The sequence below is a fragment of the Manis javanica genome, chromosome 12, assembly GCF_040802235.1.
Source record: "Manis javanica isolate MJ-LG chromosome 12, MJ_LKY, whole genome shotgun sequence".
Lineage (NCBI taxonomy): Eukaryota > Metazoa > Chordata > Mammalia > Pholidota > Manidae > Manis > Manis javanica.
The window spans coordinates 57,906,984-57,925,851 of NC_133167.1; the positions used below are offsets into that span (position 1 = coordinate 57,906,984).

Here is an 18,868-nt window from a genome sequence, read left to right on the forward strand (position 1 = left end):
TCTTGAGGGGCATTTATACTTTAACCAAAATCTTTTACTAAAGAAAAAAAAGGGTGAAATGACAAGACATGAGTCTGTGAACATGGACCTCACTTGCAGGCAGCCCTGCCCTGCTCTGCCTTCTCAGCAAGTCTGCCCTTCTTTCCGTTACGGGAAAATGAAATGTAGCTCTTTGGGCTTCAGAGTATATTTTCCCCCTCAGACCTGGACAGGGAGACTCTTGATTATGAGTTGATATTCTACCCTCCTCCTGGCTTCAAGATACCCAGAGCTCATGAGCCTGTAAAGGTTTTGATTATTGTAGCCCTGACTGTACACTGAGCTGTCAGCGCTGTATCCCAGGGCCCTGGGTTTCTTCAAGAGTAAAAGGAAGGATGGCTAACGTAGATTTAGTGCTTACTATATACCAAAAAAAATAGCCTCAAGTACTTTTTATACCTTGTTTTATTTAATCGTCCTTACAACAATTTTAGGAGGTAGATACCCTTTTGTTCATTTGTCCACAAGAAAATGGAAGCATAGAAGAAGCCAAATAACTTGCCCAAGGTCAAACAGTAAGGAGGGTAGCCAGAATTCTGACCTGGCTCCTCTGATTTCCAAGCCCATGCTCTGGGACTGGGCTGAAAAAGGCTCTTTCCAGCCCAAATGGTGCTCTGAATAGCTGATCCTCCTCCACTCCCTGCCTCATGCTCCCTAAAGTACCACCACTCACCTTTAGAGGTCTGTGCAGGGGCCATCCAGCCACCCCAGGTGATCATCAGCACAGGAGACTTGGGAGATGCCCCCCAAGCCCGCCCTGGACACATGAGCATCACACTACTCCTCTGTCAGCTTACTTCTATCCTGAAGGTTCCATACAGTGTCTCTAAGGCTCATGAGAGTCTATTTTTTTTAAACCCTGATTAAAATGTAACTATGCTGTCTGGGAAATGCACACCAACCCATTGTCACCATACTTCAACTATTAACAGACAACAGAGACCAAAAGGGATGGAGACCTGGCAGATACATTTGAGTCTCAGGGGAATTTGAGCAAGATCTGAAGGGGAAGCATTGCCAGCTGCTGCACGGTCTCCTGAGCAGTGGAGAGGAACCCAGTAAGGGAGCAGAGAGTCCCCCCCACACACATATCCCACTCACACCCCAGACACAGAGAGAAATTTGATTATCCACAAGTTGGCAATCAGAAAACCAAGAAATATGCTACTTTTAGTTAAGCATATAAATAATTTGGTGTCATTTTGAAAAATACAACTTCACCTTAAATGACTTATAATGGAAGTGAGGTACAGCAAAGGCATTTGTTTCAAAAATTATACTTATTTAAATAAGCCAGACACAAAAGGACAAATACTTTACAATTTCACTTACATGAGGAACTTAGAATAGGCAAACTGATGGACAGAAAGTAGAACGGTGGTTACCAGGAGCCGGGCGGGGGGCGGGGGGTGGCGGGGCAGGGGGAGAGTTAGCCTTTCATAGGCACAGAGCTTCAGTGCGGGATGATGAAAATGTTCTGGCGATGGATGGTGATGATGGCTGCACAACAATATGAATGTACTTTATGCCACTGAATTACACATTTTAAATGGATAAAATGGTAAATTTAATTCATGTATATATTTTTATTTTTTTTAATCATTTCTGTTCCTAGAGCTGTAAGGTCTGTATCTAGTCTTATCTCCCCTTTTTTGCATCGGTCACCAACCCCTTCCCACCCTTCCTCCAAATTGTCTGTTTGATATTTTCTGTCTTCATTGCCTCAAGCCTTCATCATCTCTCATCAAGGAACCCTTACATGGCCTCACTGACTTCTTCCTCTTCCCATTTCGTCAGTCTTAAAGCACTGCTCTCTATGTCATCTTAGTGGGTAACATTCTCCATGTCTCACTCTTGCCGTTAGAAGGAGCTTAAAACATATTAAAACAATCTTATCTCTCATTCAGAGGGAAACCCAGTGAGCCGGACACACATTTTCAATGAGCATTATTTCACTTATGTTGATTGTGAAAGATAGGCTACATACAGAAGGTGCATTAAACTTTTGTGTACAGTTTTAAAACAATCCTAAGTGACCACTTGTGTAACCAAGTTATGATAGAACTTTGCCAGCTAGTGCTTAGAGCTGACTTAATCCACCACTGACTGTGAGGTATAGGTAGGCAGAGTAGCAGCAGAAAGAGTCTCAGAAAAAGAAGACACAGAGACAGACTTCTCTTACTTCATCATTTTAACCCAAGCATAGGAGGCAGTACCTTCTAGCAGGACCAGAGTGGAGCACAGGGATAATTCCTCTTAAAAAAATCTTTTCATTATGGTATATAAAATGAGCATAACTCTAAACAGGTACGGTAGAGAATCCAGAGCTAGGAAGATGAATATATTACAGCTCCTGCCCTGGAGGAGATAGACACGGATGCAGATCATTACAATAGACAGCAATCATTCTATAATAAATATGTGTATAAAGTGCAATGTGGAGCACAGAAGTGGTTAGCAACAGAAGGGATTAAAAATAATCAAAATATGAAACAAAGCAAGAAGTAATTGGTAGTGGTGGAATCTTTGTCCTCATTTAGTCTAAAATTCCCACATGGAGCTGAAGAAATTCTTGGAAACCATGAGAGGTGGAGAAAAAAACCTATTCCATTTCTCGATTACCAGCATCTATGAAGCATCTCACAGTGAGTTTTCAGTGAAAGTTGTGGAATTCCCTTCTCCAGAGATCTTATGATAGATTTTGAAGCCTTATGTATTCAGTGGGCTGCCAAACTTGTTAAAACAACTGGATATGCACCAGACGGCCACTTCATTTTGTGCTGTGTAGAGACAGTCCTAAGCATGTGAAGCTCCTCCAAAGCACCAACCGTTATTTTTGGACTTGTTTAATCTCCCTTTCCTCAGGTTCCTTGAGGGCAGTGCATCCATACAGGCTCTGAGAGGCAAACTTCAGACCCACTTAAGCTAGCTGAGAGCGGGGAGATTGATGAACAGTAGTTACCTCTAGGAAAGCCAGGGAACTAGGCTTGAAGGAGGCTCCATGGCTGGCAGGGTGCTGAATGAAAGCCAGGCCCAGACTCCAGGATGGCATTGCCACTATGGACATGAGAATCAGCTGTTCCTTTCCCCACAGGAAAGGGAAGGGCTGGTAGGGGCAGGAGTAGACACCAGGCAAGCCAAAACAACCAAAATCAACACTGTAGGTGCTCCACAGAATTTTAATAATTTCAGTCCAGTGAAGACACCGAGTATGGTTAGAAAAATATATGTATATAGGGTTCAGGTTTTCTCGCACATACCTAGAAGTATCAAGTTGCTAATGAAATAAGCCATCTTTGAAATAAAACCAATGGAAGAACTAGCATTTTACTCATGGTGGTTATCTAACCCTTACCAAGCCTCCTAGAGGCTTAACTAGATCTGTTTCTTTATCTCACAGACCATTATGAGACTTTTTAAGTCTTTCTACAACAGAAAAGAAGGATAGAAATCAAAGAATATTTTGGTATTGCTCTCCAAAAAGATGTAAAGCTTTTAAGAATATGAATCGCTATAAAAAGTTTGCTTATATCTTTATAAAGTTCTCTTAACACAAAATGAATATCTGAAATACAGTTTTCCTTTTTTTTTCGGTTCTCCATTTTACTTAAGCTAAAAGTATTCTTTTCTTATTATTTTGCTAATCATGAATCCTGTTTTTATCAGCACAATTCAGAGATTGTTTCCAACTGGTAGGATGAAAATTGAACATATGTGACACCCAAGTGCTGAATTCCCTGTTGAAGAAATGAATGATAGACCTTATCTATCATTTATCTGACTCATGTGTACACCGTGTATATTACAGACATTTTTATTTAATTATTCAGGAATGGGCACCTGAGATGCATTATCTAATTCCTCTGGGGTCTTCCATTGGCAAAAATAAATGCAAAGACTATCATTACCAAATGCCTTTCTCCCTTTCTCATGTATATTAAAGTAATAACTATTATATCTACATTTAATGATTCATTATTTTATAATTTTAGGGAATATAGAAAAGTATTACAAGGAAAAAAATCAGCAAAATCCTACTGTGTAGAAACAGTCATTATTAACATTACATGAACATTTCTTTTTGACATCTGTTGAAGTAATAGATGAACACATGAAGAGACAGTTTGGTACACAGAAATCATTTTATGAAACTGGATAGATACCTTGCATGTTATTTAAAAATGAAGAGATTAAATTTAACGTAAGAGAGAAACAGATGAAACTAATAGTTGGATAACTGTTTCCCCTACACTAAGCAAGTAGCCTCTAAAAGAGTTAAAAGGGGGAAATATTTTGAAGTTTGGATTTTCTAACAACCCAAATGTGTTTTTTAATTTCACTGAAGTAAATAAACACTACAAAATCTTAACTGAGAAAGCTTTAAGCTAACTCTTATTTGTCCTGTGTTCAAAGTGATGATTTTATTTTATAACTAAAATTAGAAGGGGGCAGAAATGGAAAATCTGAAACTTTTATTTACAGCTAACCTAACCTGGGGCTAGCTTGTCTTTGTGATGCATACTGAGTTAAGGACAAGTGTAGAGCAAGACCTTTATTCATCTTTGTTCATTCAGAATGAAGTTCATTCAGTTCATTGGTGTAATAAAATATGTAAATTACAATAGTTTGTGTTTGCACGGGACCAGTTAAGAAACCAAAATGTTTTCTTATAATCTATATAATCAAAATCAAGGGCCAAGCCAAAAAACACAGACCTTCAATGAAAGTGGACTTGGACAGTTCTTGGATAGCTTCATCATGTGACAAATTCCAAAGCCTCTTCAGAGACACAAACACAGCTGTTTTTGAAGTTTGCAAAGGAACCATATGCTAGTAGAAAAAATAGATTATTCTGATTTTGTGTGGGCTTTTATTTGCAGTCAAAATAGAGGAATAAATTGGGTTTCTTGGCAGGTTAACCCAGGGAAGTTTAAATTGCTTTTAAAGTCAACTGAAGAGTTTGAGGAAGAAAGAGTATGCTATCCTTGCCTGAATAAAACATATTGTAGTTTTAATTTGTCCTTTGGAACTCATTTTACTTATTTACATGGAATCTATATTTTCTACAATTCTTTCATGAACTAGTAATTTCTTTTCTTGTGCCCTACAGTGAAGCCAACACACTTCATGAATTTGAAACATAGCTCAGATTTCAAATGTAAGAAGAGATATAAACATTTATTTATTAGAAAGTAATCACTATTGAATCACAATTGAATACTAACACTATTTTGACAATTAGGTCATAGGCATGTAGGAAAAATAAAATATTTTCTATTTACATAAGACTATCCAATGGCAATTAACTAGACCTCAAAGTGTCCTTTTCTCAGCAAATTCTTTTTCCAGTTCAAGGGCAGACTTTCATAAACCTACAATGGAACTAGTAATTTGTTTATGCACAGTTGAGAAAATTCATGATTCCCCACTGCCAGAGTAGATAAAGGGAGGAATTTCTTTCTGCAGCAATAGTCAAGAATGTAGTTGATCCTTTTTAAACTTTGATGTCAACGAAACACTACAACCAGAGTCTCTCTTTTTAAGGATAATAAATTCAGCCCTGTGGAGGCACCATAATGTAGGAAACTCATATAAATCATCACTGCATTCTAATTTATAACATCTGACACTCGAAATACTATTCATGTGAATTCTTATGTCCTTTTGAATACAAAATTTGAGCAGAGTGTGATGGATTTAGGTTTTCTGCATTACCTGGAATAATCCAGTAAATTGGAAGCAGTGTTTAATGGTCTAAAGCTCCTTGCAGCCTTTATTTTCCCACTCTTTTTCTATAGGTCTTGGGCTTTTACTCAATTCAGTGAGAGCTCAGCCACTGCTCTCATCAGGTACCCACTAACTGCCATTTTACTTCAGTATGTTATCACATACCTCCAATATTTTTCTAATTTTATCAATAACCCTAGTCCTTTACTTACTCTCTCCAATCTGATGCCCTGAAATTCTTGTTCCCTTCTCAGTATCTCTTCAGTTCTAGTTGTTAATAATCTGTACCTGGCACCTAAGAGCTCAATAATGTTTGTGTTTATACAAAAGTTTCTCTCCCTCAACCCGTCTTTCCATACTAGCTGCCTACTACAACTCTCATGATCCAGCCAGTATTAATAATTAGCAAATGTTCATTAAGCATCAGACGTTGTGCTAAGCAATCTGTATGTATTACCTCTATTCATCTTCACAAGTCAATGAAACATTTTGTTTTATTTATTTCTTTTCTCTTTGTGAAATCTACTTGTTTTTATTTTTATAATTTCTTATTCCACACCCATATTTTTAATTTTTTATATGTTCTTTAAACATATTAAATGTCTGTGGTTATTTTATCTTCTGTGTTCTTCTTTTCTTTCTTTTTCCTTATTTTTATTAAGATATGATTGATATACACTCTTATGAAGGTTTCACATGAAAAACAATGCAGTTACTACATTTACCCATATTATCAAGGCCCCACCCATACTCCAATACAGTCACTGTCCATCAGTGTAATAAGATGTCACAGATCCACTATGTGCCTTCTCTGTGTTACACTGTTCTCCCCGTGATCCCCCACACCATGTGCACTAAACATAATACCCCTCAATCCCCTTCTCTCTCCCTCACCACCCGCCTTCCCACACCCTTCCCCTTTGGTAACCAATAGTTCATTCTTGGAGTCTCTGAGTCTGCTGCTATTTTGTTCCTTCAGTTTTGCCTCATTGTTATACTCTACAAATGATGGAAATCATTTGGCACTTGTCTTTCTCCACCTCACTTATTTCACTGAGCATAATGTCCTCTAGCTCCATCCATGTGGTTGCAAATGGTAGGATTTGTTTCTTTCTAATGGCTGAATAATATTCCATTGTGTATATGTACCACCTCTTCTTTATCCATTCATCTACAGATGGACACTTAGGTTGCTTCCGTATCTTGGCTATTGTAAAAAGTGCTGTGATAAACATAGGGGTGCATATGTCATTTTGAATCTGAGAAGTTGTATTCTTAGGGTAAATTCCAAGGAGTGGGATTCCCGGGTCAAATGGTATTTCTATTTTGAGTTTTTTTGAACCTCCATATTGCTTTCCACAATGGTTGAACTAGCTTACATTCGTACTAGCAGTGTAGGAGGGTTCCCCTTTCTCCGCATCCTCGCCAGCATTTGTTGTTCTTAGTCTTTTCAATGCTGGCCATCCTTACTGGTGTAAGGTGATATCTCATTGTGGTTTTAATTTGCATTTCCCTGATGATTAGTGATGATGAGCATCTTTTCATGCATCTGTTGGTTATCTGAATGTCTTCTTTGGAGAACTGTCTCTTCATATCCTCTGCCCATTTGTTAATTGGGTTATTTGCTTTTTAGGTGTTAAGGCGTGTAAGTTCTTTATATATTTTGGATGTTAACCCCTTGTCAGATATGTCATTTACAAATATATTCTCCCATACTGTAGGATGCCTTTTTGTTCTGTTGATGGTGTCCTTTGCTGTACAGAAGCTTTTTAGTTTGATGTAGTCCCATGAGTTCATTTTTGCTTTTGTTTCCCTTGCTCGAGGAGATGCATTCAGGAAGAAGTTGCTCATGCTTATTTTCAGGAGATGTTTGCCTATGTTGTCTTCTAAGAGTGTTACAGTTTCATGACTTACATTCAAGTATTTGATCCATTTCAAGTTTACTTTTGTGTATGGGGTTAAACAATAATCCAGTTTCATTTTCTTGCATGTAGTTGTCCAGTTTTGCCAACAACAGCTATTGAAGAGGCTGTCATTTTCCCATTGAATATCCATTGCTCCTTTATCGTATATTAATTGACCTTATATGGTTGCATTTATATCTGGGCTCTCTAGTCTGTTTCATTGGTCTGTGGGTCTGTTCTTATGCCAGTACCAAATTGTCTTAATTACTGTGGCTTTGTAGTAGAGCTTGAAGTTGGGAGAGTAATTCCCCTGCTTTATTTTTCCTTCTCAGGATTACTTTGGCTATTCAGGGTCTTTTGTGGTTCCATATGAATTTTAGACCTATTTGCTCTAGTTCACTGAAGAATGCTGTAGGTATTTTTATAGGGTAGATTGAATCTGTAGATTGCTTTAGGCAGGACGGCCATTTTGACAATATTAATTCTTCCTATCCATGAGCACAGGATGTGTTTCCATTTATTGGTATCTTCTTTAATTTTCCTTAAGAGTGTCTTATAGTTTTCAGGGTATAGGTCTTTCACTTCCTTTGTTAGGTTTATTCCTTGGTATTTTATTCTTTTTGATGCAATTGTAAATGGAATTGTTTTCCTGATTTCTCTCTCTATTAGTTCATTGTTAGTGTATAAGAATGCCACAGATATCTGTGTATTGACTTTGTATCCTGCAACTTTGCTGAATTCAGATATTAGGTCTAGTAGTTTAGGGGTGGATTCTTTAGGGTCAATGAAACATTTTAAAGGAGGAATGTAAAGCTGAGTGACACTGAATCATCTGTCACAGGATTTGCCCCCTAGCCTTTCTGCCTCCAAGGTGCACTCTTTTAACCACTAAATTATTGTCTCCAGACCTTTCTCAAGAAATCCCACACTAGACCTTGTTTGGTTTCAACGACCCTCCTGCAGTGATTCTGTTCCCATAAGGTACTCCAGCGACTGTAGCAGGTAATGAATGCTATATAGAAAAAAGCCTCAAACAACAAGCAAAATGAATTATAAATTATATTCTGTAAGGATAAATGGGATTGTTTTAGATAACATTCACACTCTATTGATTTACAATGTATTCAATCAAAAGAATGTGCCTTAAAGTACAAGGGAAGTCTCTAGTTCTCCCTCCTTCCCCTCCTAGCCTCCTATTTTTATTTTATTATGTAGTCAAGAGTAGCTTGTGTTTTCCTGTAAAAAATGAAATATAAAGAATACTTAGCAAATAAGTTGTAGTAGAAGAGGCAGTTAATGAGTGACACTGCACACTTTAATCTAATAAAATTACGTTCAACATTCAGCAATATTGTACACTATGGGACCACTACTACATATAAGATGCTCAATGAGAGAGAACGTATATATTCATGGAGAGAGAACTAATGGGAGTGGGGGGAAAGGAGACAGGAATAGAGAGGGAGAGGGAAACAGAAAGACAAGGAGAGAGAGAAAGGGAAAGAGATCTCCTAATAAAGCAGAAGATTGTAAATGTTGAACTATAAGTGATACGGAAGCTCAGAGGACTTCGCTTTCAATTTGGATAGTGTAAAGATTTCACAGAGGTGATAGGATTCGAGCTGTGCCATAAAAGATGACTTTAGATAGGCAGAGAGAAGGTGGGAGATGAGTACAAGAGAGAGGAATAGTATGAGAAAAGCTTCACAGGCAGAAAAGCATAAATTTGCCTGGGGAAAGAATGAATAGATCACACTAAATGGAGTGAAGTTTTTGTGTCAGGCAACGGTAGGAGATTAGCATGGGTGGACACAGATGTTCAGGGACTTGAGTCTCAAGCTAAAATATTTGAGTTTCTCCCAGGCAACAAGATGCAACCAAGAATTTAAAATGGAACAGCATGGTGAAGACGGGGCTTTAAAATGGGTTGTCTGGGAAGGAGCCTGGGAGGCAGGGATGCTAGCAAGGCACCTATTGCACAGCCAAAAGAGAGATGATAAAGCCTAAACCAGCAGAGAAGGAAAAAACATATGAGCATTTTCAGGAAACCAGGTAGGATTTGGTGACTAAAGAAAAGCAGGAACAAGTTGGTTATCCACACCTCTTTTTTTCAACAGAACATTGTAATTCCTTTGAAATCCCACATATCTTAAAGGAAGAGGAATTCAAAATTATTTTACTATTCTGATAGAATTAAGGACAAGGAGACTGAGAACCTGAAGTTTTGACACCTCATTTGAAAAGTCTCTTATCAGACCCAATTTATCTGTTCAAAAGGAAGTGGCCACTTTGGCAGGGCCTATCATCACTGTGAGCTTTTTAGTTCATCAGGTCAAGACCAGTGAGTAAATCACTAGTTCACACACATGCACACCTTCAAAGCTATAGACAGATTAGATTGTAAAGGCCTCAGATATGACTTCAATAACAGCCTCTTGTTGATGCTAATCTCACAGAGCTATATTATTGTTAAGTAAATGTTTCAATAATAACCAGCAGAGGAAAGGATTGTGGAAGGTGATAAGGAAACTTAATGGTCATCCAGACCAACACTCTTTTGTTTTACAGAAGAAACCGAAACCAGGGGAGGTATCATCTCCAGCTCTCTATTTCTGTTCTGTTTGTATCACTCAGAAGGAAACACAACAGAAAAGGACCTCCAGCATGAGACAGATCTCCCACTGCGAGGCAATGAAGCAAATCAGCCAGCCAGCAGTCCAGATTGAGCAGAGTGAGATTGTGATGCTCAGAGAATAGAACAGAGCCCCAGTCTGCCCTTGTCTGCATTATCTACTTTTTGATGCACTCAAAGAGGGGCAAACAGTAATTCTGGTTCCAAGACGGTAGAGAAAAGCAATCATTGCTATTATTTTACAAGCAATGGCTGGGCAATGGGAATGGCACACCAGTTTCAGGAAGGGGCAGAAATGGATTTACTACGAACCCACTGAAACTAAAGCTTCTCTAACTCTGGCCCTTCCAGGTCCTGGGAGGTGCCCAGGCAATTTTGTACTTATGATTTTGATGTTGCTTTTTTCTTAAAGAGGTCCCCACAAGTTGCAGTTCAGGTTCTACAAACCCCCTAAGAATGGGATGTGCTAAATAGTCTAGCACCCCCTACAAATGCCTCAAAAGTGTCAGTGACCCTCCAAATAACCACTCTTTGGCCATTCTTTATATTTATAAATTATATCAGTAAGACCATTAGAAGTAGAAGAGATAATGTTTAAAATTTTGCAATTTAAGAAATAGACCATCCTTTCATACCAATATTTAGGATTTCTTTCCTCTTTGCTCATTATTGAATCTAGTTAAAGTTTCTGTTGAAATTATATTTCCCCATAACAAGTATAATTTCAGAAGCAGTTATAAGTGAGGTATCATACAGAACTATTTTGTATGTTTTTTGCATGTACATGTCCTGGAAATATGCTATAGAAGTCAAAACCATGAAAATCTTGATTTCTATTTAAATGGAGATTGATCATTATTTGTGAGATATGTCCAGTATGGTTTCACTTTAAAACCACAAGTAAAGTTTTAACAACTGGCATTTTTCTTGTTGAGAGGTCTGTGGCCAGATTAAATATCTCTCTGATCTGATTAGGTCCTGAGGTTTTCTAATTCAATATTCAATAAATATAGGGCATTTTTGCAGCCATGAAAAATAATTAAGAACTTCGGAGGTAACACAACTCTCCTGCATCTGCTCCTATTTTTTGCTGACATGCTAATAGGACATAGCCTCTTCTGGTCTTGGGCCTCACCATATTTGAGATTGAGGCAGAAGATATCAATTAATCTTTTGAGGGTATAGGTGACATTGCTTTAGGTTTTTACATTAGCACGTCTTTCGTTTGCTAGTGATGTTGGGGTTCTTGTTCATGGAGCCAAAAAAATGAACTTCACAAACACTCAAAGTAGGAGAGCAAGGTAGAGTTTTTTATTTAGAGATAAAGTGAGAGGACAGAGCTCCTGACTCAGGCCAGGAGGGGACAAGAGAGTCCACGGTGGTGCGTTGTCTAGGGGACTTATCATTGGTTGAGGATTTTCAGGAATGGGGCTAAAGGGCTAGGGGAGCAGACTTGTAGAATGCTCATTTTTGATGAGTGGAAGAAATTTGCTGCTCTGATTCTTTCTCAGATAGCAGTTTCCCTCTGGGAGCATATCAGTGAAGACCACCTTCCCTGCCCCCAAGGTGGGCTAGGCCGCTGCCTGTTTGCTAGAATGTGTTAAGAATCTTACTTAACTTTTTGAGCTGTTTATAGCTTGGCTTGCTTAATAAATTAATCTTTTGCCTAGGTTGCAGATTACTTGATTAGGATTAGAGAAGGGAACACAGCATACAGGTACAGTTAAAACTAAGCTGGGCCTCTTAGCAGGCTAAGGTAAATTTTACAGTGTTGTGATCTAATTGATACAATAAAGTCACGGGTTGTGCTGAGATACTTTTCTTTATCTGGGGAACACTCAAACATTCCAGGCTAAATTGCTCCTGGCCTTTTGAGCTTTAACTGATTTCACTGATTCTTAGTCTGGTATCTTTACCCTAGAGATTTAGTGTGACCCTGATTTTGCATAATGCTTAACACAGAGTTCCTATAGGGACTTCTTTGCACATTGTTACATTGTTCTGTCTGTAATTATCTTGCATTGCCTTTTTTTCCAGAGGCCCTCATCCTACTCTGCCTACACCCACAGTCCCTGTCTCACTAGTACTCAAGTAATGGAAATTTTATGTTATTAAATGCTTTATTTCTTCTTCCACACTCCCAACTATCCCGAATCTAGAAAAACAGACACATGATTGTTCTTTGAAGACAAAGGAACATTGAATAGTTATTTATACAGAACTGTCCACTGTGTATTCATTCTAATAACAGATCTCTGGATGGTATATTAGCATATTTAGTTTGAATTCTTATAACATAGAAGTGGGATTGTTTTAGCAGTTTCACAGTTTGCATAGTAACCACCATGCTTCATGAACAATCTGACTAATAAAACACACGACTCTGAATAATGATAAGGGGAATGTTCCATAACCGATCCGCATGGGCTAGGTACCTCTGACAAGATGTATTTAATAATGTCTAAAATGCACTTTTCCTGTATGAACACAGTATCACTGTAATCCTAGGGACTGCATGTGCTTTCTTAGAACTGAACTCTCTTTCTTCCAATGACACACCTAAAATAAAATGTGCGGAAGTCATTGAATTATTTCTGTAGCATTTTCATTGCTGGAAGGAACCTCTAGAGGTCACCTAGTTCATCCCCATCTCCAGCCAGGACTCTCCCTATACTGAATATAGCTGTATAGTGATCTGCATTAAGAAAGCTTTTAAAGATCCCTAGGGTTGGCCAAAAAACAGCTAATATTGGCCTGATTCATAGAACAGCATTATGTGTGTGTGTCAAAATAGCCACCTTCATCAGGGGAGACATCCATCAGCCATAAGTGTTTCAAAAGGAAAAGCTTTATTTTCTCAGAGAAGAGGGTGGTAGATCAAGGAAATGACCAAGCCTGTGTTTTTTATTTGTTTGTTTAGGTGTACATTTGAATGCTTATCAAAAAGGAAGCATAGTATTGTCAAACACCACTACAGGGGAAGCCCAGAGGTGGCTGTAAGCAAGCAGATTACAATTCCTTTAACAAGTCCTTCCAAAAAGCTACAGAGCTGAGAGTGGGAGGGTTGGGGTGGGAAGGGCTGTTGTTTCAAACAAGATCCGATTAGCATCAAGTTAGTGAAGCACAGATGGTGAAATACAAGAATAATATTGACAGACCTGCTTTTTAAGTGGTATCTTTTCCCCCTAACCAGCTGAGTTACTAGAGCTCATAATTTTATTTCTTCAATTCCATTAAACAGAGAGTGCAAAGGACAGGAATTTAAATATTATTTCAAACTTCTAAGACAATCACATTACTGTCTTATAGGGAAAGTAATCCTCTACAGTTGTTAAATTTCTGAATTATTAGATTGCAAGTAGCACTACACTAGAATCTAGAAATCTAACGGGAGAACTGAGACTCTTATGTGGATTACTTGGGCCTTTAGGCCTTTCAATTGAACTATACAGAGAATGTAGAGATTCAGCTATATCTGTCTATAAAGTGAGGAAAAGGACCTGCCCTGACAATTGTTCCAAATATCCACTTGACTTTGTGTATTAATATTGCATTTTTTTCATATACTATTTCTGTAAGTTTGCAGAAGGGCCTGATCAATCACGGGTGGGGGGCCGGATGGAAATAAGTTTAGAGAGGAAGTTTTTTAGTACATGCCCTCTTGCCAACTTTCAAATTTCGTCCTTCGTGTTCAAAAAATTCATTTGAAAAGATTTCATTTTTAAAACCCAAACAGCACTTCTGTGCTCTCTTGAAAAGCCAGATGCTCAGTCAGGGTTACAGGAAGTGGAAAGGTCTGACTTCTGGCCTCTGCCAGTCTCCTTTGTAATGCTTGGCTTTGGAAATGGGAATTCTGCCATTAAGGGCGTTTTGATGTGCAGCTGCCTTTCTCAGAGAACAGGAACCAACAAAGTCTTCAGATAGCTTTTCCTCTCCCTTTTGTGAGAGCAGGCGACAAAAGAGTAAGGCGCACTCTCCACAGTGTCCTAGGTTTACAACTATCCCACAGGGGACACCCAACCTTTGAGATAATGGGCTGTCTACATATTTAGTATAAAACTAGAGCACCTAAGGTAAAGAAGTACTTTCTTAGGTGGATATTTGGCAGAGTCATTTTTTCTCCGTTAAACTGCCCGGGTAATTGTCCCTAACTTGTTGTTTGTGTACACAACCTGTAAGAAGTGTTATTTTTTAAGCTATTGACTAAACAAATTCTCATAGCAGAATCGAGAAATTCCAAAGAGAAGAAAGAAACTCAATCAGCTTTAAAGAAAGATAATCAAAATAAAAGGAGTAAGGAAAAACAGACAGGAACAGATTCTGTAATTTTTATTACAAAAAAAAAGTTCAAACCCTTTACATGCTGACATTAAATGTCATATATAAGTTCATTGCAAGCAAACATTTTTAAAAATATACATACTGTATATATTTACATTCAAGTTTAAGTAACTGGTATCAAGGTGTAACTCAGGCTCTAGTCTTAACCCACTCTGTGGATTTGTTCAGCTACTAACTAAACAGTGATTGTATCTTCACTCAGGCACATGAAGAGGTAGAAACTGCTTTTTAGTGAAAAAAAAAGAAACTGAAGTGCAAATGTGAGTATCATCATTGCAGCAGCTTAGCTACATCAGGGAGGCCTTGACTAGCTTTGGTCATCTCATGAAGCTGAATAAATGGAGCCTTGTCCTTTAGATTAAAGACAGAAATGAGTAGATGTTCTTCTTAGCACATCAGATGGTTGGCACAGCTCAGCAACTCATGCTCTGCCACTCTGCACCCAAGAATTGCATATGACTAAGTTAGGCAACATAGCAGCAGGGCAGGGCTGGTGGTTGGGCACCTTTCCCTGATAAGACACAAATACACAAATGAATGGCTTAACAGACCTCAAATTAATATCTGTACAACCACAGCCTGGAACTCAGAAGTCGACTAAAATATTTCCTTTCCCAAATGAAACTTCTATTCCTTTCTGCTCATGCCCATCTCCATCCCAAACTGCACTAGTAAAACTAGACAGAGGTGGTGGCCTATGACTTCTGCAGGCCAAGTTTCCTCCAGACTAAACCTCATGAGGGCTCTTGGGCCTGAGAAGGGCTCTCCGGGTTCTTGCCAGACTTAGTGGGGCTTGTTCCTGAGAGGGGAAGTTGGAGGGAAGCCACAGGAGTAGCTGAGGGCAGAAGCCCTTCTCGTTCTCTTTTCTTCTGTTTCATCCTGCGGTTCTGAAACCAGATTTTGACTTGGGTGTCATTCAGTTGCAAAGAGTTGGCTATCTCGACGCGTCGGGCTCGAGTTAAGTACTTATTGAAATGAAACTCCTTTTCCAGTTCTGTCAGTTGCTTGGTGCTGAAATTCGTTCGGATGGCGCTGGAGGGGCTAGCGGCTCCAAACTCGGATAGTTTGCCTGCAACGTAAAGACAGGGTGTCAGTGGAGCGAGGGGTCGCGGAGGCAGAACTCGGGAGGGCACTGGGGCTACAGTTAGAATCAGAGTCACAGCGCAGCCGTCCTGGGTCTCTGTGAACACAGTTGTGCCAGAAGACACGCTCCACAGAGAGCTCCTTCTTGCAGTTTTTCTCAGTGCCTAGCACATCTTCGGAGCTTGTACTCGGGGCACGCTCAGTGGAATTCGCCTACTTTAACAAAGCCTCGAAACACGTTTCTTCCATAAACCCCAATTTTCCAGAGTAACAGCTCCAACGCGCTCCCAGCGCAATTCCGCGGAAGAGACTCCGTCCCCAGCCCCAAAGCTGTCGGTCCAGGGCCCAAGTACTTACTTCTCTTTGGGGTGTTCCTCTTCACTTTCATCCACTCAAAGGTGCTGAAGGCGGCAGGGAGGGCAGAGGCCGGAGAGACGGACTTGGGGTAGGCGCCGAGGGCCGGGGACGCGGTCTGGAAGGCCCCAGAGTGGCCATCGGCTGGCTCTTTAAGACACGCCGGGAAGGGGCCGGGCTCGCCGAAGGCTGTGTGATCCACCTGGCCGCTGGGGAGAAAGGAGCCGCCGCCCGAGAAGACAGCCGAGGCGGCGTAGTGGACGTGAGCCCCGCCGTCGTCGGCCGGCCTCCCGAGTGAGCCCGGTAAGTCGTACGCGGGCCCGGGCCCCAGGAAGCTGTAATCTGCGACGCCCGCTGCGGCAGGTGCGGCGTCGGGCTGGTAGGCACCCTCCAGGGTGCACGGCCCATAGGGGGGCGCGGACGCAGGCGGCACCGCAGGCTGCGCGGGCGCAGCCGGGGGCAAAGGCGCAGGTCGGGCCGTGGCTAGGGGCAGGCAGCTGACGAAGGTGCCGTCGCTACTGCCCAGGGGGAAGGCGGGCTGCAGGGCCACGGGACGGGCGTCGGCGCGGCAGAACTTGGGCGCGAAGCTAAGCACGTCGCCGCCGCCGCTGCTGCCGCTGCACCGAGGGAGGTAGGAGCTCATGGTTCCGGTCCCCCCACCTGAGCGCGCAGGCCGGGGCCGGGGTGCGGGGCCGGGCAGGACCGCCGCACTCTGCGCCGCTGTGCCTTCCCTCTCTACCCGAGCAGCCTATGCCGTGCCATGGCAAACCAGAGGAAGGTAAATAGTGGCCTAATATAGCAGCGGGGGTGGCCACGTGGTGCCGGCCGGCCAATGGGCACCTTCTCCGCACGGCCAGGGTTCCGACTGGCGCTCAGCTCCACGCGTCTGCCCAACGCCAACTTCGCCAAACCTGCGGGAGGCCACCGCCCCGCGCCCCCAGGCCCCAGGACGAGCCGGCGCGGCCCAAGAGCTGCCCGGGGAAGGACCGGGCGAGAGCGCAGGACGCCGGCTCCCTGGACAGGTACTGGAGGAGAAGGGTAAAGAGAGGCAAGGCTGGCCGCTGGGGTGAGGGCGAGAGGATGGACGGGGCGAGAGATTGTTTTTCTGCATCGTGGGTGGTTAGTCCCGCGGGTGTAGACTGCGGCCGCAGAGGTGTGGGAGGGGTTAAAAGAGAGAGCGTGGAGTTCGGCTCTCGGGGACGGCTCCTAGCGCTTCTCCAGAGAAGGTGAAGTTATTTCTCTTCCCTTTTTTCTGAGTCCTATGCGCTTTCGTTTTTTCTTGGCACTGGTGTTATCCCTCGCCTAAACCGTAGTAATATTTGATTTTCCCTCGTTTTCTCCCTCTCTCCGACTCACAGGACTAAATTTTATGCTGCACGTGCTGTGTTCCTGGGATAGCACAAAATCTTCACTTTTAGACTAGATTTTCACGTTGCTTTGCAACATTCCCTTCAGCTTCTTTCACTCCATCCATAAGGGTGAGTGTGGAGCTGCAGGTTTTTTATTCGGACAGAAGATAAAGTTTCTGCCTTGTGGGGAAGTTTAGCAGATTTCCCCCGTTGACTAGGTTGTCAAAATAAAGACTGCCCTTGTAGTGGAATGGTGGTTGGGGTCCTCTCTGGGAGGCTGGCACACGCACTGGCGCTGCGTACCCTTTCTCTGAGGCTCTTGGCTTCTGATGCAAACAAAGGCTTCGCAGGGACGAGTCAGATCTCAGAGGTTTGGACAGGCTTGTACCTCGAAGCAATTAAAGCTTCTGTTCCATCAGATAAGTGCTGCGTCGTCTCTTGCGAGTGAAATCTGAGGGTTTACAATGTTAATGGGCTCACGTCTTTCCCTTGATAATACGGTTTTGTTTACTGAGTGTAGAGAGACGGGAAATAAAAGTGCAATTGGCACAGGAAATGAAGAATAGAAGGTTACAGAGACAAGCTCTACATTGACAAACTTTCTAGCTTCCTTGAACATTTGTTTTAATGTTTCCTTCTTTGGGGGCTGTAAGGAAAATAACAATTTAATAAGTATTACACACAGCAGTAACAAAAGAAGTTGGTTTCCTAAAAGTCTGCGAATAAAGAGTCTACTCTTGGCTTATTCAAGTGTCCTTGAGAACTTGATATATTACAGCCTCTTAGTTAAGGTGATCAAGGTTTTATTATTGTTTTACTGATCCACTTGTCATGAAAGAGCGATTGAGTCTAGGCCTAAAGTTCCACTCTGGGGAAGTCTGGAAAATAGGAGCCATCACAGTCCAGGAAGCCGGTTCCTTGCAGGGATATGAACTTGTGAATAAACAAAACCACACCAAATGTGTTAGGGCTGGTGAGGCTGAAGTTGAGCCAAGGTGGGGAGAGGGGAGGTACACCTAGGCATGAGCACAAAGCGGGAGGGTTTGGGTTTGACTAGGAAAAAAGTCTTGTGCTGAAAATAGCCCTTCAAACTTGATGTTGCTACTTCAGTTTTCTCCTGTAACCATGACCACTCTGATGACAAAGGTTGTAAATAGTTTTGAAAAAGAGAAAAATAAAGACTCTAGCACCTTAGCTGGGAAATGAAGGGCTAATCCAGTCTTCAAATGTAAATACGTTTCTTCACTGTCCCTGCTCTGTGCCCTTAATGGAAAAGTATCAGCAAGCCAGGCACTGCGCACTTCACAGTGACCACCCTGGCCAGACTTTAATAGCCAATTTTACCAGCATGTCCCAGCTCTTACACACCTATCTCAAAAGATACTCATTTAATCACAACTCCTAGGCCCAGAGGCCCCAGGGGGTCAAGAAGGATGGAT

At 41.4% G+C, this 18,868-nt stretch overlaps 1 protein-coding gene across 1 annotated transcript; it reads right to left on the reverse strand.

Annotated features, from left to right (window-relative positions):
* Positions 1 to 14,620: 14,620 nt before the first annotated feature.
* Positions 14,621 to 16,731, reverse strand: HOXD1 (homeobox D1). Its single transcript, XM_017675309.3, has 2 exons — positions 16,084 to 16,731; positions 14,621 to 15,712 (listed from the first exon to the last, which is right to left on the reverse strand). The coding sequence occupies exons 1-2, from the start codon at positions 16,721 to 16,723 to the stop codon at positions 15,378 to 15,380; spliced, it is 975 nt and encodes a 324-aa protein (XP_017530798.3). The 5' UTR covers positions 16,724 to 16,731; the 3' UTR covers positions 14,621 to 15,377.
* Between the last annotated feature and the right edge of the window lie 2,137 nt (positions 16,732 to 18,868).